Source organism: Pygoscelis adeliae, unplaced genomic scaffold, assembly GCF_000699105.1.
Source record: "Pygoscelis adeliae isolate BGI_AS28 unplaced genomic scaffold, ASM69910v1 Scaffold41, whole genome shotgun sequence".
In the NCBI taxonomy this organism is placed as follows: Eukaryota; Metazoa; Chordata; class Aves; order Sphenisciformes; family Spheniscidae; genus Pygoscelis; species Pygoscelis adeliae.
In genome coordinates, this window is record NW_008824373.1 from 5,981,356 (window position 1) to 6,001,862 (window position 20,507).

Genomic DNA, 20,507 nt, shown 5'->3' on the forward strand with positions numbered 1-20,507 from the left:
GAAAAACTGATGTCATTGCTGACAATAAAAATGGCAGATGTATAGTCATACTGCTCAGAATATATCCAACAACCAATTTTAACTAGCACTGTCTTAGTAAAATGCTTAAGCTAAGATACGTTCTTTAAAATCTATAATTTTCCTTACCATATTCCTTTTATTTTTAAAGTATTCCAAAGATATAGATCCATAAAAATATATCACCATTTTATTACACTTTTCTGTAAGAATTTGTACAGAGTCACATAATTTCAGACACATTTGAATAACACAGATTCAGCTTTTTGTTCTGACATTTCACTGGACAATATAGCATAATAAGAAAGATTGTTAGTTCTGTTGAAGAACCACCAAAAGGAATGACTTTTCTTTCTGGAAAAATTACCAATGCATATAAAAAAAAAAACACAAAAAATGTTGGCAGGAGCTAGTGCATGTTGGTATAGTTGCTTTATGGATATAGCTGAGCAATCGTTTTTAAAACTTCCCATTATAAGTACACCAACTATAAATAAATCCTGTTTTTAAGTCGTCAAATAAATTCATGAAGCTCTGCTGTAACTGTAATAAATGTTCAGTCATGTATCAGGTCTGTAGACTTAAAAAGTCTCCAAGCTCTGAGTGAAAAGTGTACTATGCTCAGAAAAGCATGAATTAACAGGTAAAAAGGAATCAAGATTCCAGATCAGAAATAAAAATACAGCTATATTTTGGTAAGTGTTTAGTATCAACTACATTATCAATAAACATTTCAAGAAATTATATAGTCTAAACACAACTCCTACATACATGTTTGTAAGATAATGATTGCTTTCAAAGGAGCTACCAAAAAATGGTTACTGAATGAAACAAGGTATTTTAGATTCCATTCACAGTTCTCAGGATTGTCAGAACCACTATGAATGCTGAGTTTTATTTCTTACATGGCTGTATACTTCTTCATATTTCTGGAGGAGGGAAAAAAGCAATTTAGGTTTTTGTGTCATCTTTTTGCAAGAAAAAGGTATTTCAGTCCCTAGCATCTAAACATTTTTTGACAATCAAAATAGGAAAAAAAAGACATTAATTTTAAAAGACATCTTTGGAGGATAATAGTTTTCAATGAAGGAAAACTAGTTTTTCAGAATTAAGGCTGACCCTCTGTCCTTGCCTTATATCATTTTGCCTTTGACTCAACGCATCTTTTAATAAACTTTCAAAGGCACCATTCTAAGGATGAAGTATCAGTCTTGATTTTGATAATTGCTTTTAAAAAAAATTTCTCAAGAGCCTAAAGTCATCTAAAAGTAGGCTTTTACACAAGCATGGAAGTTCTCACCTAACAGCAATAACTTTCTATTAGAAACAATATAATAGCGCTTGAGCCATACTCACATTAACTTACTAAGTGCTGCTTCTTTACAAAACATTTGCTTAGTGCTGGAGGCTACATGATAGAGGGAACTCATACACGTCTTGCTGTCACCCCTCGCCCCCAGGAAACTGTGGGATATAGTGCTGGACATGACGTTACCTTGGGTACATGACAGTCAGCCCCTAACCAGGCTCTGTTTCATGGGCCTAGGTGGCACTCGGTTTCAGTCCTTGGTAAGGTATGAACTTGTGGTAATTGGGGCAACTGCGGCAAACGTTTCCACTCTCCTTTCCTTCCCAGTCCTATCTGACTTTACTGGTGTTGCTTTTTAAATGAAACGAGAGCAATTAAAAAGAGTTGATGATGGTGGGCTTATTGGGAAATCTGTTAGTGTTATGGTGTCTAAGTGTCTGACTAACAGGGCCTAGGAGCAACTACATCAGAAAGGTACTTTTCTACTTTTTTCCTTGCAGAATTCTAGGCAGAGTCTGGCGCTGGAGTTGGCTGTCATGTCCAAGTCTGTCAGCTTTTTTTGTTTGAAACTGCAAGGGTAAGATGAACTGCAGGGTAAGATGGGCTGTTTTTGAATATGATAGTCCAGTTACGATACCACTTCTTTTTTCCTTTTCTTTGGTTTTCTTCCTTTTTTTTTTCCCCCCTTTCTGTTCTTTTTTTGGCATTGACGTTGGAAGTTTGGCATAATCTTTCGTTTATATGAAGATGTGTTACCTTGCTGGACCAGTTCCTTAAATAATTCAATATGAACACTAAATTTTAACAGTAATAAAATAGTCCATCTTGCCTTCATTCCATTTTACCCAGGAAACTTAAAAACAAGTATAGTGACCAATTAACAAAAAGTGATTGTTTTGGTACAATGATATAGTGGATATGGTAAAACTCTTTCTCTGAAAACAAGTTTCTGGATACTTCTAAAAGATTTTATGTAAAGTTCTTACAATGAAGCTTGAAATTGTTTATTTGACATCATTAGAAATTTCATTCCACTCAATTTCAATGTTATGGAAAAAAATCCATACATGCTCATTTATAATAAATATTTGTGGTTGTAAATTACATTGAATTTTATTTTTTCCTATTTTTAGTAATTAGGCACAAGAGGAGTTTATGTGCTTCAATTTGTCTCATTAGACTCTAAATTAGCATTCATAATTATGCAAATTACTATACAGTGTCTGTCGCCCCTTCCATTCTTTAGTGCCATGAGCAGGCAACTCCAGCAATGCATTATAATCTATTTTTATCTAGTTTATGCATAGTGGTCTAATATTTTCATTGCTCCTTTATCAAATTAAGTGTGTGGCATAGCCACCCATGTTTATCTGAAATTGTGGAGCTACCTATAGAGATGGGAGATGTTAATTTTTTTTATCTAAGCAGTCAATAAATAACCCTTTACAGCAATACAAATGGCAAAAGTCAAAAGCATATTTATAATAGATTTCAGATTTTGTATTTCAGATATGAAATACTTTATTTCATATCTGTTCTTTTCATCAGTAGCTTATTTTTATTTACTCAAGTGAGTTTTTACAAAATAAATAACATTTATTTAGTGCCTTGAAGATAAAGGACTGTATAAGTGCTTCAATATTAGTATTAACTTAGAAGTTCAGTCCAGCTAAGATTTTTTTTGGAAAGCCAGTTCAAGTAACTGGTTTGTTCACATTGCTATATATATAATTATAAATTTTAAAAAGGCACTAATCATTGAGTCTCCCATTACTATCTTTTGATTCCCACAGCTCCAAAAAGATCTGTCTTTATAAGTGTAATCAGTTCTTATTTTTCATTTCAGTTGTGTGTGTTTGTACAAGCAGTACATGTAAGCCTGTAGCTTAAAGATTTTTTTGCACAGTGATTCCATCTCCCCACTGTGGCAAAAAGTGCTGAACACTTATTAATTGTTTTCTGTGCATTGGTTTCACCTTTCTCCCCTGGTTTTCATTAGGTTCTGAGCTCATGCCCAAAGCCCTCTCCACCAGGATAGTGGGAGGCATTTGGTGGTTTTTCACACTTATCATCATTTCCTCGTACACTGCTAACCTAGCCGCCTTTCTGACAGTGGAACGTATGGAATCCCCTATTGATTCTGCTGATGATTTGGCCAAGCAGACAAAGATAGAGTATGGGGCAGTTGAAGATGGAGCAACCATGACTTTCTTCAAGGTAAGCTTTATATTCTGTTTGAAAAATTCCTATATTCCGATTGTGCGGGGAAAGTTTGTGCAACTTGCTGAGGAGCAATGGATATGATTCCCACTGCTGTCAAGAGCAACTGAAAATCACTTTTCTGAGAATTTGCAAGGTAGCAAAGGAAGCAAATACAAAATCTCTCATGGGAAATAAAGGGCAATTTCTTTGATGATTTTCGCTTAAAGAATTGAATTTATAACAGTGGAACAGGTGAAGAAACCTGAACACTTTGCTCAGACAGATCTCCTATAGCTGTGTACAAGAATGAGTTTTGTCAGGTTAGGAGTTACAGTATCAGTTCAATAACATTACACTTAATTGCCTTTGTTCAAGCAAGTGGACTACACTAAGAATATTAGTGGCTGGACTGAGAAAAACATTTTGGACTTTGTATTTTTGAGAAACTTCTGAATGAAATTTTGGGTCCATATAAAAAGCTCAGATTCTTCCAGTTTTTCTATTCCTTTTAACCTGTTCATTCAATTTGAAATATAGTGAAATACGTTGCTGGATTAAAAAGAAATCTTTCTTTTCTATCTTCATCAAGCATTTAGGTGGTCTTAAATTAGTGAGAAGTATGCATGAAGGGAGAGAGGGTGGTTTGTTCTATAACTCCTTGTGTTTGATAGCACAGAGGTGCCTCAGATCTTCCAAAGAAAGAGGTGTTTAACAATATTTATCTCATCTTTGGTACATTTTGAAGACTTTTAGCTAGTATAGTCTGTTTTTATGAGTTATTGTTTTGTCACCTAAAGCTTTGTGGTGACTGTTACATTAGCATATGAAATTAGGCAAACTGAGGTCCAAGGTAACTTGTAAACTGGTGCAGAAATTGAAGAATGTGTGCTCAGCTCCTCTCATCAGATTCAGAGAGTACAAAATTTGTCTAGATATCAAGGCTAAATAGTCACTATTTAATCCTATGACCTTAGAGCCAATCAAAGTGTACACGTAGTTTAATTTTTAAAAATAATTATAGGGCTTTCAGCTTCTGCTTGGAAATAAAAATCAATTCAACTTCAGCATTCAGGAATGTTTTAGGCTGCTTAACTTATAGCATATATTGGGAAGGTTCTATTTTCCCCAGAATACTTGTTGGAAAAGGAGCTGATGAAGTTAATAGAAGTAACTAATCAATTAGAGGTCTCTTGATGTTAGGAAATATATGAAGTAGTTAAAAGAAACAACATTGACATTTTAAAGACTGAAGTTTTTAAGAGTCAAAATGATTTAAATATCAGGATATAAAAAGATGACAGAATGTATCTATTGAGTTACCAGAAAACACTACAGGGCTTTAATTTGATTTTTGTCTGGCAGAAAACTTTGAACTTGTTCTAATTCAGATTCAAACTGGGACTCTAAAATATTAGGAAGCAAGTTTAAATTAGCAGTGTCTTTCCTTCTGGTTGCCAGAAGCACTTTTCTCTGCATCTTCTTAACTTTTAGTTTTCCTTCTCCCCACCCTTAATTTTCTCTCTTACTCACTCTTTTTCCTTTTTTGTATGCACATAATCTATGGGTTTTTTAAGTGCACAGAGACTATTTCTCTTTCTCTGGATGTTTTTCCCCTCTGCATATTAATATACTGCTCCCTTTTCTGCACAATTCTTTCTTTCTGCTCTCTTTATTCTTCTGTTTCTATTTATTTAGATATATTTTGTGTTTATCTAGTATATTGTATCCAAGAACTAGAGAGGACTTACTTCTAACGAAACAGCAATTACACATCCTGCACAGAAGATTTTTGTTTGCAGCTGAAATAACCTAGACTTATACACAACAAAGTTATGGTGTCAGATCACATAATTTGATATTGCCTCTAGTACATTAATGAATTCTCCTTCTTCACTATGAAAGAAAAGAGAAATCAGAACAAAACACAGGATTTCTTTATTCAGCTGATAGATTTTAGGTCAAATTAAGGTTTATTCTGTTGAACGAACATATTTTCTGGGATTTATGTGTGAACAGATCATGGTTAGTAAATGTTTTGTGACATGAAAATGCACTAATAGTTATGAAATTCTGCTCCAGCTAGCAACCAAATGATTACAAATATTTTTCTGATGTTGACTATCTTATCTAGTAGTATGTAAATTAATTGGTATTATTCACCTGATGAAATGGATCCAAACTTAAGTATTAGAAGTAGCTACAACTATTCTTGTAGTTCAGCCAATAAGTGAAAATTATGCTCAAAAAGAAAAGTAAATGGAAACTATATAATCTCATTTGATTCATTTCGTGTCCGAAGCAACTTCCAGGTGGAAATTAGAGTTTGCTTGATGTAAATGCTATTCACTAGAGCTACCTGTGTAAGGAATACAGTCTAATTAAATATATATTCCATGAAAGATAAACCAAAACATTTGTATATAGTCTATCTGTTAGAGTAAATTTTCTGGTAAAATTAGGTATTTTTACCTAATGAGGTTGAGTTATCAGAAAATTGAATATTATCATTCTGGTCAACATACTATATCTGTATTTGTGTGTTTTCAAAATATACTTCTATTTTGTATAAGCAAATTGCTTCAGGAATGTAATTTCCTTACATGAAGAAAATGAAAATGCAAGAAAATATTTTAAAATAAGACTATAAGTGGAACTGCCTTAAAAGGTACTGCTAGAGTTGAATAGCTCATAGATACTACTACTAAATAATAATATAAAAAGCACTTAACAACAGGAAACTGATAAAGAAAGAAAAAAACTATCAGAAAAACATCTTAAGTGACAGAAGTGACAGTAGATGTAGATAGTATAGAAAAGTATAGATAGTATAGAAAGGTATGGATAGTATAGAAAAGACAGAAGAGTTGTGTACGTTTTCTGCATTGTGTATAAAAAAACAGGATAAATATTCACATTTTAAATTCATTTCAGAATACTTTCTGTTTTATCAGTAAGCTAAAGGAGGGTTTTAAATGGTGTATATTATATTCTCTGATATATAGACAGGTGAGTATCAAGTAGGGAATAACATTGCCTTTTTATATGGCATTAGGGAAACTATTAATAAACTATTGTCTCCTGTTCTGGTGACTACACTTAAAAAATATGTTTAAAATTGGAAAGACTTCATTAAAGGTGAAAGGATGACTGTAGGTCTGAAAATAACCATTGTTGTTAGAGGCTAAAGAAGATCGGTCTGTTTAATCTGCTGAAGAGAAGGTTAAGAGGTGACTTGATCATGGTCTGTAAGTGCCTTAACGGGAATGAGACTTTTGACAGCAGATGACTGTTTAATCTAGCAGAAAAAAGCATAATGAGATCCAATGTTTCAAAGCTGAAGTTAGGCAAATTCAGACTAGAAATAAGGTGCATATTTTTAAGAGTGACAGTAATTAACCACTGGTACAATTTATCTAGGAGTAGGCTGGATTCATTCATCACATGCAGCCATTGTGAGGATAATAGATACAGCATAGCCCAAACACATTATGCTCTTGATTTAGAGGATACTTAATGAAATAGATAGCCTTCATTATACAGGAGCTCAGATTAGATTTTAGTAGTTCCCTCCTACTTCAAAAATCTATGAGAGTATGACTTCTGGGGGTGGTTGCACAAAGATGATTGAGAAGGTAAATTTATCACCTGTGTGTATTTTTTCCTTAGCTGCTTTGTCTTGTTTTAATGAGAGTGGATTGAGTAAAACAGTGGCATTATGTTACAACAAGAAATGAAGGCACCAGATGGTTTCCTAATGTTAAATGAAATTATCATATCTTGGTAATAGTTATTAGTTCCAATCACAGTAAGGCTCAGTAGCTGCCCATGAGACTGACAGTAATTTCTGCATAAATTATCTATATAGCAGTCCATTGAATTATTTCTTAAAAAATACCTTGGAACCTGCCCAAAGTTGTGTGGTACTAATACAAAAGAAGAGCGTTTTTTGAAGGAGAACCTAAGTGGGAATTAGAAAAACAAGGTAACTGCTAGACTAAAACCTGCTAAAGTTAAAACCTTGGAGAGCACAGGGGTTATACATTGAAAATGCTGTTACCCTTGTGAGTCAAACATCCCTGTGAAATAGCCTCAATGAAAAAGGATGTTGTGTCCGGAGGTTTATTGGGTCCTCCAGATCATCGTATGCCTCCTCGTGGTCTGGGAAACATGACATTACAACTCCTTTTAGAAGCCAGAAAGCAGAGGAAATTTTCAATGCTCTCTCCTCTTCAGATCTACTTATCTAGTTTGAGCATGGAAAGGAAGTAGTTTTACAATTCTGTTATATGCCTGGTGGGTCTGGTGGACCATTTCATTGGGAACAACAAAGAAAACCTTAGGATTATCCAAGAATTAGAAGGAAAGAAACGCGAAAGTAAATTCTAAGCCATATCTGCTGCTAGGATTGTAGTTTCCACTCCTGATATGTGTTTTGGTGTTTCTCAAATTGTGGAGTTTTTATTATTTACTAACTTCTCTTCCTTTCTCTCGGCTGCTTTTGTCACTATTGACCATTTTCAAGTTTCAGAAGCCTGTCCTCCTTCCTGTTTGGAATAAAATAAAAAACATCTATTATTTTCATGAAAGGTACTTGTCTCACACTAGCTGTTCTTGGATAAAAACCTCAGATTTTTCATTGTCTCTGATTTCTGTGGTCTCTCAGTCTATGTTTCTCAAAATCCCAGTGTCTTTTTCTTGCTGAATGACAGCTCTGAAATTGAGAACAGTGTAATTCCACCCTGCTTCTATTTGTACCACCATTCTCTATCCTCACACACAAAGAAACTACTACAGCACATATGCTTATACGTGGTCTACAATTTTAAGGGTTTTTTTTTTGTGAAATTGCTGTGTATCTTTGTTTTCTCATCATTTTTCATATCTGTACCTTTCAATGTCAGAATTTTTTTCTTTCTATGTTTTTGTACAGTACCATGCACAACGGCAGTTTTCTCAGTTATGGTTACTAGGCATTTGCATACCAAATAGTAAAAAACAAAGTAATTTTTCATTCTCTAATAGCAGTAGATTAGTGTCATTACTTCTGTATCATGAATTAAAGGTCTTCTCAGCTCTCTATGAGAGTCGTGTATTTTATATCCTTGTTTTGCCGATAAGGAAGCTGAAGCACTAAAAGGGAATGCATCTTTTTCAAGATCACTTGGTGAAAGGCAGATAAGGGACTAATTCAGGAAAGCTGACTCACACACCTTAGAATTATCTGATAGACTATTCTATTTATCATTTACATTTGCCAGTTTCTTTCCTTTTCTTCTTCAGGACCCATTTTTATACTCCAACTCTACTTTTCTACAATATCCCCCATTTCTTCCTGCACTGCTTTTGCTCCACAAAGATCCATGCTGCTGACCCTTTTCAGTCCCGTCCCCCCGCCCCCTCCGCTTTTTGCCCTAGCCATTTTGTTACCACCTCCCTTGGGAAATTCTGGGGGGCAACAATTCAGTGCTTAGTGTCTACCTTCCTCTTCCAAATTCTCAGCCTGTTGTTAAAGGAAATAGCATGAAGCTCTACCTATACATTGCAAAATCTCAGAAATAGTCTCTTAAGGCTGAAAGAAGGAGTTGTAGGGGAATTTTCCCACTGCTTGCAACTGGAGTACAAGTGACAGATCCCCTGACATAAATTAAAGAATAGCAGCAAGAATAAATGTGTGAATGCCATTCATTTGTCATGAGTGATGTTGGCATTGGAATGCATAAAGCCAGTATACCTTCAGTGGGTTTTTCAAACCTGGGTTTGAACACTGTAATAGGCAAATTATGTTTATCTCTTTAACAAATAAGTACACATGTACAAGCACATGGGCATATACATACATAGAACCTTTAGTTGACTGCTGCAAATAAAACATTATGAAGTTTAGCAGTGCGTATCAATTATTTGGTGGAATTGTTGCAAGTCAAAGATGAAAGAAACACCACTTCTGAGCTTCTCAAATATCCACTGACTGACGGTGACTAATGGAAAACAATTTTTTGAGTCCCAGTCTCTATGTGTTGATCTGGATAATGCTTAAAAAATAATTGGTAGCAGATACCACAGACACATGTTCAGTTTGCTTTAAAATTATTTCACTTTATAGATAAGTTGCATTTGAATGTAACAAAAACAGACTTGTTCTTATGCATAAAAACACATGTGGCACTTTTGACTAAAAAGGGAATTGAATTAAATACCATGTACTTTTTCTTTCTTCTTCTTTTTGATCATCATGGTTTGGGCCTATCTGTAGAAACACATACAGTTGAAATGCTTTATTTCCCTTTTCCCATGATTATTCCTTCTTTTCAGGAACACCTACTCAGTTAACCACTACTTCTTTGAAAGTACAAAAAAAGCAGGCACAGTTGCAAACCTGTAAAACAAGGTCTGTGTTCATTCCATACATTTCTAAGAACTGAATCTGCAATGACAGAGTCTGTGAGAATGAGATATAGGCTTTGTCCAGAGACCTCAAAACACCTCTGCCTCACTGAGTTCTACTTATTTCTTTAAAAGATCAAGGAAGCTAGGTAGAGGTGGGTTGGTTAGGTGATGCATTAACACAGACTATAACAAGAGCAGCAGTGCATTTAAATTCTAAATAGAAGAAATTCAGATAAATTTGGTACCATTAAGTAGTCTGAGGTGAACTGTCTTTCTTTTGAAACTGAGGGCAAAAGGCAGAACTAATTCACATAAAGGGTCTCATTCCAACCAACTCTTTAGGTACTGGGACAAAGTGACTGAAATGGTTTTATGCTGTCTTGACCCTTCCTCCTTCTCTGGCGTTGTCAGAGCCATTACTGTTCCTTCAGTAAATAAGAGCATATGTTAGGCTGCCTGTTGCATCTCAGTGCTGAGGCATGAAACTAAAAATAGATGTAATGTGGTAGAAATCCATTAGCTTTTCACACTTGCCTTTGTCCATGTCTGTGTCTTTTCCCTTCCCTTTCCCCATTCCCCATTCCTCATTCCTTATACATTTTTTCCTTGTTCGTACATTACAGTCTAACTGTGAGTAGTCCAACCTCTTCTCCTGCCTTCAACCTCAAGCTCTGTTGGCTCTACATATCATAGGGCTGTGGCAAGAGTCAGTCCAGCTTTCTAATCCAACTGAAAATGAATCTTTTTTTGTTGTTGCATGTTTACTTTTCAGTTGTTAAGAAAGCTGCTCTGGCTGCTAGAATGCTGGAACTGATGCGAGGGGAGCAGAGGGTGTCCCTTTCCATGGCAAGGTGATTTTATATCACCCTGCTAAATGTGAAAGCCACTGGGAATCCACACCCTTTGGGAAGTGAGTTCTGTTGCCTAGACATTTGGAGGTGTGAGGATGTGAAAATCAACAGCAATGTAATTGCTGATACTTCTAGAATGTATGTTGTCTGTATGTATTATGGTAGGTTTTGTCTTTACTGGTAAGCCATTTTGTTTCTTTTCTCTCACCTGATGCGCTTCACTTTCTGGCCTCTTCAGGGCCTGTAATGGCACTGCTGACAGGATCAGTTGTAAGAGAATGACTGAACTCTGGGTTCTGATCATAGGTTTGGTTGCAAGGCTGTTTCCTCAGAAATGCATAACCTAATTGCTATCTAGCCTTATCACCTTTCTCTCATTCTCCTGCTGCTTTCCCCCAAGAGGCAGGGCAAGAACACTTTCCTTTTCTCTTTTCAGCTTTTTTCTCTTTATGTCTGTCTTTAGATCATGAGCAAGGTGAGAAAGGGAACTGAACTAGATCATAGAGAATCCTTCAACTGCAAACAGCATTCTGTATGAAAGATTTCAGAGTTAGGGTTTGTTAGAGAATTGAGAGTACATCTGAGAAGATTTTTAACTATCAGAGTCTGAAAAAAAATCATCTTGCTCTTCAAAGCATATAGATCTATCACCAAGTAGCCATGTAAAGTTTACAGATTTGATCTATGACTCATCCTGCGAATGTGATTTAGAAACAATTCTCCAGAGGGAAGTGTCTCTCCGTTTAGCCAGTTTTGTGTGAGATCCCACCATATGAGCAACCTTCAGTGTTGAGTTCCTGTCCACTGAAGCAGCCTGAAAGCCTCCATTCATTAGCAGAGGTGAACTCTTGGTTCTGCCTTGTCAGTTTATATATGATACTACCGAGGTGTTGTCCAACTGCATTAGCATTGCTTTGTGTAGAGAAATATTTCCAGTTCTAGAATTGCCCTGGACACCACTTAAAGTCTTATTATACTGATGAATTTCTTCTCCAGAGTTATTCATTGCTCCAAACAGAATGCTTGTTGAGATTGGTTAAACCATGCTTTTTACAATACACCTATGGTAATAATTACATAAGCTTTATTGAATATGGATGCCTTTTAAGCTTTTTTCAGTATCCATGCATTAATTGAACTTGTATTTGATGTATTTAAGATCCTTAATCTGCACAACATAGATTACTGATTTATTCAAAAAATATACTAAACCATGCTTTAGAATCATAGAATCATTTAGGCTGGAAAAGACCTTTAAGATCATCAAGTCCAACCATTAACCTAACACTGCCAAGTCCACCACTAAACCATGTCCCTAAGCACCACATCCACACGTCTTTTAAATACCTCCAGGGATGGGGACTCAACCACTTCCCTGGGCAGCCTCTTCCAATGTTTAACCACTCTTTCAGGAAAGAAATTTTTCCTCACGTCCAATCTAAACCTCCCCTGGTGCAACTTGAGGCCATTTCCTCTTGTCCTATCGCCAGTTACTTGGGAGAAGAGACCGACACCCACCTCGCTACAACCTCTTTTCAGGTAGTTGTAGAGAGCGATGAGGTCTCCCCTCAGCCTCCTCTTCTCCAGGCTAAACAACCCCAGTTCCCTCAGCCGCTCCTCACAAGACTTGTTCTCCAGACCCCTCACCAGCCTCGTTGTCCTTCTCTGGACACGCTCCAGCACCTCAACATCCTTCTTGTATTGAAGGGCCCAAAACTGAACACAGTATTCAAGGTGCTCCTCACCAGTGCCGAGTACAGGGACACGATCACTTCCCTGCTCCTGCTGGCCACACTAGTTCTGATACAGGCCAGGATGCCGTTGGCCTTCTTGGCCACCTGGGCACACTGCCGGCTCATGTTCAGCCGGCTGTCGACCAACACCCCCAGGTCCCTTTCCACCAGGCATCTTTCCAGCCACTCTTCCCCAAGCCTGTAGCGCTGCATGGGGTTGTTGTGGTCAAAGTGCAGGACCCGGCACTTGGCCTTGTTGAATCTCATACAGTTGGTCTCGGCCCATCGATCCAGCCTGTCCAGGTCCCTCTGCAGAGCCTTCCTACCCTCCAGCAGATCAACACTGCCGCCCAACTTGGTGTCGTCTGCAAACTTACCGAGGGTGCACTCAATCCCCTCATCCAGATCACTGATAAAGATATTAAGCAGAACTGGCCCCAATACTGAGCCCTGGGGAACACCACTTGTGACCGGCCGCCAACTGAATTTAATTCCATTCACCACAACTCTCTGGGTCCGGCCGTCCAGACGGTTTTTTACCCAGTGAAGAGTATGCCCATCCAAGTCATGAGCAGCCAGTTCTTTATGATCAGAGTAGCCTACTGATCAGAACATTATCTGCCCATGAACACATTGGACCAAAGATAAGCACTATATTTCTTAGCATTTTTTATTTGTTCAGATATGGCATGTGATCTTTCAGTTTACTCATCAATTTATTGTATAGGAAATTATGGGGGGTTATTTTTTTCCACATCTTAAAAGCTGAGACAATCACTCATGATAATGGTGATGATCATAAATAATATGTTCTTTCATGCTGAATTTGACTTAAGTTCTCATAATAGATATTTAAATGTAATTGGCAACCAAAATCCAGATAAGTTATTATGTGAATTCTGTTGTGAATCATTGTGATTTGAGGGGAGCATGAGAGCTTTTATGATGTTAATACATTCTATTAGTAACCTATTATTTCTAGTTAGAATCTAGGCATTGTGAAAATTAACAAAGTGTGTAGTATTGCTTACCTTAAAATATTTGTATTTGAATAGTCTATCTTTGCATTTGAGAACTGAAATCAGGTGCCCCTCAATGACCTATAAAATACAGCACATATCCTGGAAGCCTTTGAAGTCTTGACTTTTTTTGTCTTTCTTTGAAGAAGTCTTTCTTGTACAACAGAAGGCCAGTGGTAAGATAGAAACTGTTCTGTTCCTCTTTCTGTTGCTCTCACCGTCTTTCTGTTTCTCTGTCTTTCATATTTTATTTTTTGATACAAGAGACACTTACCTTCCTTGACTTGCAAGGAATCTTCCAAAATGCTTAAGAAGCTTCTATATGACATGTCTGATAGAAGTTTCATGTACTCTTTCATACATTTCCACTTTCTGAAAAAGGAAGACGCATCCCTAAAGGAATTTTCTGTGAAGAAGGAAGACTAGCACCAAACATTTTCTGTGATTTGTTGGGAAGGCTCTCTAGCTTTTCTTTCACTCTTTTACCTTATCTGGCAAAGAAGCTCTGAGAATAGTTTCTTTGATGCTAGAATTTCTATCTAAGCCTATCCAGGTAGTTATCGTTCAAGTGTATTTTTATTCAGGTTGAATTGCGGAGGAATTTACTTGGTTTGAACAAAACCAGCAGTTTGGTTCTTTAATTTATTTTATGGCTACAGTATTTCTGATGCAGCTTTTGTTCCTTGAAGTACAGAGATGCTGAGCATAGTTCATTATAGATGTGCAATCCAACAATGGTATTCTAGTCAGGGGTTTGGCTACCCATAAAATCAAAAGTTAGCAGAGGAAACACTGAAATTTCAGTTATAGCTTCCTCTTCCAGTCACACGTGCCTCATATAAGAAATCTCTCTTCTGAAATTAAGGAGGTTTGTGTGGGTTTTTGTTTGTTTGTTTGTTTGTTTGTTTGTTTGTTTTTGTATAGCCTGTTCATAATGAAGAAGATTTGGCTGTCTCAGTGGCTGCCTTTTCAAATCAGATCATCAAAGATGAAAGGAGGATTGAAGGGAAACTATAAGGCTCATGTCATAAGCAGTATTGAGGCCATTATTTTTTACATTCTTATTCAGCTAATAATGGATTTCTGGATTTATTTCCAAGATAGAGCTTGATTTCTAGATACTCCAAATAAATTTCTTAACGTTTCCAAAAAACATTAAGACTCTTGCTCTTAATCTTCAGGTCTTTAATTTTCCTTTCAGAAATATAGAATTACTTTGATAAGTTGAATTTCTAACTTTTAGTGGAATAAATCTAACAGCAATACCACTAGAACCTACAAATGTTGCAGTTGTAACATCATGTGATATGAGATTTTTTTGGTTTTTTACATTTGTTGACATTAGTGATGGAATCAAGTGATTAAAAACCTCCTGTTACTATGTATTTGTCATTAAAATTTTTAATATTCTATTTTCTTACACTGCATTGCATTACACAAACCCTATTTTAATAATATTATCAACTGTTAATGTAGCTAGTTTCATTTCATAGGTAAAATGTGTAACAAAGGTAATTTATTATTCTTTTTTAGATATAAGAATTGTAAAACGAAGCTTGGCATCCCTAAAATGATAATGAATAAAACCAGGAATAGGCTGTATTCCTGAAGTTTCTCAAAATGCATAGAGTAGGACTGTACTAGCAATAGACTGGCAAATGGTAAATTTACCAATAGATTGGTAAATTGGTGGATTGGTAAAGAAAGAATCTCAGCTGTCGATGGAGAGAATTTAATAGGAAGACATAATAAGATCCTGTGTTTTGGGCTCAAAGCCAGAAAACAGACCCCCCCCCAGATGATTTGTTTTACTAGGAAAGATGTAGTTTTTGAAACCTGTAGGTTTACCTGCCTGTAGGGCAGGTTTCTCCTCACTCCAAAATGAAGGTACCCGCTCTCCTCTCAAGTAGTCATCTAATTGCCTTTTATTGGCACTGGAAAGAAACTGAAAGGCACCAGAGCAGTTCCTCTATACTACCTTAAGTAACTGTCCTAGAAAGACAGTGTTCTCCAGAGTTACAGAACTTTTCTCATTGACTATAAAGAAGCTTAGATTAATACCTTGGTCTAGATGCTTAATGTGTAGATGGCTACAAGTATGTAAGATGAGTCTTAGAAAGTTTTTGATCACTGTTTAAGCACTAGGCAACTTTCATATATGTATAAACTGCAGTATGATTGTAGGGAGAGGCTGTGATTAAAAAATATCTAGGTATGCAAATTAATTATTTTTACAAGGAATAATATGAATAATTCTAATTCCATAATAAAACTGACTGACTTAACTAGCACTGTGGGGATATTTGTCTTATTTTAGAATAATGGTTTAAAAGCTGTGAAAAGTTTCTTTTCTTACATGTTGGCACTGAAATGAACACAAAAAACAAAGAGAAAAATCTCTTTCATATCATAGAAAAAGTTCACATTTTGGCTTACGGTCTGAATTGGACTATGACCAAAATTCTGGTCTGTGTTTGTAAATGTCATATTTAAAAAGATTGAGCTGGTCACAATGAGTGTTCCTAAAAGTAAGCCATTGTTTGCAAAAGCCTGTCTTTCAAAAACAAAAGTAAAAATAACAAACAATAAACACAATCCACCATTTTGCTTTGCTCATGTGACTCCGTATGCTTGATCATATTAGAGGTTGAGTACATTTATCCTCCACCAGCAGGGAAGATGTTGCTGTGTCATCTCCTGTATAGGTTGTAATTTTTTTTACATTTATGAGTCCAATTATTATATTTTTATTAAATTAGAGTGACAGGTGCAGGCTATGTGTGCACTAGTAAGGTGTTTGCATTGTTTGCATATTTTGTTGGAAGTATGTGGTAATCTTCACATATTCTATGCCAGAATTTTCATGGAAACTTTAAATTGAAGAGTACAGTTCAGCAAATTGGGTCAACTGACTTATTAAAGCTCAGTAGGTGTTAATCAAGAAATGATGAAAAAAATATATATATTTATATATGTATATTTTATATATATACAGATTACCATTTCTAAAACCACTTCAAGCTCCAAACATTTTTATGTTGTCATCCTCTAAGACAGTATTTGGATTTCCAAAATTGTGATGTGGTATAATTTACAACTGTTAGAGCAACTCTTAATACATTTAGAGGAAAGTGACCATTCTTTAAAGTAGTTTGTTTGTTTGTTTGTTTGTTTTTCCTGGATTAAAAAAGAATAGCAAGAACAAGCAAGTAAAAGAATTGGCATAGTAAATTTTTAGGACATGGAATCACCTTTAAGCCTGAAGATGGCAACACTGCAGTTATTGATTCTTGTTTCTTTAATTGTATAGTCAAGTTCTATTCACATGTTTGGGTTTCCGCATGCATATGGGAGATTAGTAGGCTGACACAGCAAAACTAACAACCGTGTTTACAGAAAAAATAAAATTTGACCACATCCAGAACAAACTATACCCTCAAACAGATTCTGAATCATTAATTCTCTGTTGCAAATTTTATTTTTCTGTACTTTTGGGTTTCTTGGTTAAAAGGTGAAGCAGAGGGAAAATTATTAAAGATAGAATAGAATAGAATAGAATAGAATAGAATAGAATATTTCAGTTGGAAGGGACCTCCAACAATCATCTAGTCCAACTGCCTGACCACTTCAGGGCTGACCAAAAGTTAAAGCATGTTGTTAAGGGCATTGTCCAAATACCTCTTAAACACTGACAGGCGTTGGGCATCGACCATCTCTTTAGGAAGCTTGCCCTAGTGTTTGAAAGCTGTCTTAAAAATTATTGTTAAAATATCATGATTTCTGACCCAACATTTTGAGGTAAGAATTTTGAAGTGGATTGTTTAGAAACTAAAGTAAAATGTATAAAGAAATCTTTATTAGAGTAATGTAAAATACATACAGGAATCTTTATATAGTGTTTCAAGTATATTGTTCCAAATGCATTACATGTCTCTGTCTTGTACACTTTCAGGCTATATTTTTAGTAGTAAATAAAACAGGCCAGGGCCATTTTTAAAGTCAAGGTCACTGGGCTCTTTTCCATCAAAATTTGGTGATCATGCACAAACACCCTGTTAGGAACAGCCTTTCGTATGTACTTGACATCTCCTGAGCTAATATCTTGGGGTGGAGCCTAGGTATCATTTGGGGCTTATTCCTTAGGACACACCAAAACTGTTCCAGGCCCCATGCTAGCAGATGGTATGAACAATTATGGGCTTCTGTCCTGGCCCTGTTTTGTTAACTGTAACAGGTTGGTTAGTCTTGATTTGGATATGTTAGTGAGACTCTTTAGCAGTTTTGTTAAAATATTGTCAATAGAAGGAATTATGTCTGATTCTACTTTGTACTAGAAAAGTTGGCTGAAGACGTGAATACTTTTTTCTTTTCTATCCTACTCCCAGATCAATTTCTCTTTTTTTTCTTAGTTGTACTGGTTCAACTTAAAGCAAATCAATTGTTGTGGGAGTAACCTGTTAAAACACTTATACAACCTGAAAATCCTAAGATAGAACTATATCCTTATTTCTTCTTTCTATGCTTCTTTCATAAATAAGTTCCCATTGATTTCAGTAGGTATTAAGTGTTTCAATATCTTTGTGAATCTAGGCTTAAAGATATCCAAAGGAAAAAAAAAAAAAGAAAAAAAAAAAAGAGCTAATTCCAGATAAGACTATACACAGAACAAATCGTGGCCATTAAAGCTTAAAGAATCTGAAGTTCCACCAAAAAAAAAAAAAAAAGAAAATCAGTTAAATGTTACACATCCAGAGGCTTGGACTAGAGAAAAGCCAAAGTAAAATGCAAATAAAACACCAGTGGTTTAATAGTTTCAGTCTGCTTGAAACCAAAATGTTGTATTTGATCTTTAATTTAAACATGCCGTGCTTTTCTTTTTTTCTTGCTGGGGTTTCCCACAACTTTATAAATGAGGACTATTAGATAATTGATATTACTTACCAATTTAATTTCAAATGAAATATTTCATTAGTGTAATATGTGTCAAGAAGAAATTATTTCATTTTTCTTGAAAATAATCTTTGAAGTCTTTGTATTCAAGCATAACAAAAGAAACATACTCTTTGTTCTGATATTCTCTAATGTGCGTTACCAATTTGTAAATATATGTTTGGATCATATTTTAAGTGATGACTAATTTCAAGCTTATTTCTGTAGTGAACACCATGTATTTTGAGATGGATTTTTTTAAGTGGGACCCAGAATGTCTCCTCATTTGCTTAAAAAATTCAAAACCAGATCTACTTTGCATAATTTTACATAAGCAATGGTTCAGTATAAAAGGAACAAACGGTCGTCTTCTCCACATACACACGTATAAATGATGACTACATGTTTGCATAATTTGCACATAGCATTTCCCCTGAAGGTATAGGAAACACACTGCTATTTTACTGCACTGCTTTTGTTGAAGAGGAAGTGGTGTCATTGAATAGAATTGCCTCATCAGACACTCCACAAAGGTGCCAAGCTGTAGCAATTAATAGGGAAATAGCAGATGTGAAGGTTAGAAAGGGTATGAGTGGAAGACTTTCCTATGGGAAAGAAAGTGCTTCATTACACTTCATCTATACTAAAAATATTGGTTCTATCAAGCTTTCAGAAAATTGGAATATGATGGCTTTCACGACTCCAGCTCTGAAAGTCACTTTAACAACAGTTAAAGGGTTAGCTAGATATATATGTGCGGAATTACACTAAGTGATCAGGATTTTATTAGTTTAAAACTGGAAAGTTTCAACAACCTCTCTCTCTGAAGAAAGAGATCCAGTGCAATGACTCTGGGACAAGAACTGGCTCCCTGGGTGATCACTATATTGTAGATGAATGTAAATGCTGCTTTTGGAGCATGTTCATAGGAAACAAACAAGATGTTATAATTTCTCTAGAGCATAAATATTTAAAGACTTTTGTTCAGAAAGTTCCTTGTTTTGGGGCTAGCTTGGATATTTATGTTTGTTTCTTTTTCTGAACAGTATAAGCAACTTTTCAATGTTTGTCCACACAGGAACTGCTGCAGAAAAACCGAGTTTCAATACATCAATCAAGTGGATGCTCTTTAGAGAGATTGTCCTACAGGGAATAGCAAAACTGGAGAGTCAGTAAACAGAGTGATGTTGAGCTGGCAAATCAGTGGATCATAGATAGTATTTGTCAGTATGAGAGCTTACAGTTGCTGATAGCAGTTGAATGCTTTTCTGAGCAAGCTGTACAAAAGAGCAGGTGTTAGTGAGGATAGAATACTTGGAGGGAAATATTCACTGATGTGTGATTTCGTTCATTCACTTTGCAAATTTGTGAGATACTTTATTTTCAAGAAGGTGAATTAGAGATTTTGTGTGCTTGAGACTGAACATGGGGGTTTTTTTTGCCTTAAAAAAAAGCCCAACTCCTTAATCATATATCTTTCTCTAAGAATATCTCTAGTTACAGGGATGGATACATGTTTCTTATAAAACAGTGAAGTAATTTTCTCACTTCACCAATCTTTAAATTAAAATACTTTAAATAAAAATAAATTAATTGTTCAATTAATACTTAGAACAAAATATTTATTGGCAATGTGGAGGAAGAGTCAGCATTAATTATCTAAAGGCACCTTTCTCACTGAAATCCAGCATGGATTGAAAATTAATTGTCCCTGGTCCTTGAGCTCTGTTCACACTAATAACCAAATAAATGCACTAAAACACACACTGAATCTAAGGTTACACTGACAGTTTAGATATTTAGGGCCAGAATGGAATTTGATTTGCTGAGTACTCTGCAGTGCTTCAGCTTCCTGTGCCTCCAAAGTTCACAACAAGGGACAGAACTGAGGGCTTTGACATTAAGAGCTTAAATGAACATCACATGGTATCTGTCGAGATTGCTCTTTCATCTTAGAATGCTGTGTAATGATGTTTACAAGCAAGTTGCTTCTGCCTTCAGTGCTTACACATACGTTAGGCAACAAGAGAAAATTATTTTGCTTTTGGCTTTAAAGAAA

The 20,507-nt window shown here is 35.7% G+C and overlaps 1 protein-coding gene across 1 annotated transcript in view; it reads left to right on the plus strand.

Annotated features, from left to right (window-relative positions):
* GRIK2 (glutamate receptor, ionotropic, kainate 2) overlaps positions 1-20,507 on the plus strand; it is a 446,885-nt gene that overhangs the window by 347,106 nt on the left and 79,272 nt on the right. Inside the window, exon 13 of the mRNA XM_009320161.1 lies at positions 3,327-3,544. Coding sequence (XP_009318436.1) covers positions 3,327-3,544 — 218 coding nt within the window. The remainder of the gene's footprint in view (positions 1-3,326; positions 3,545-20,507) is intronic.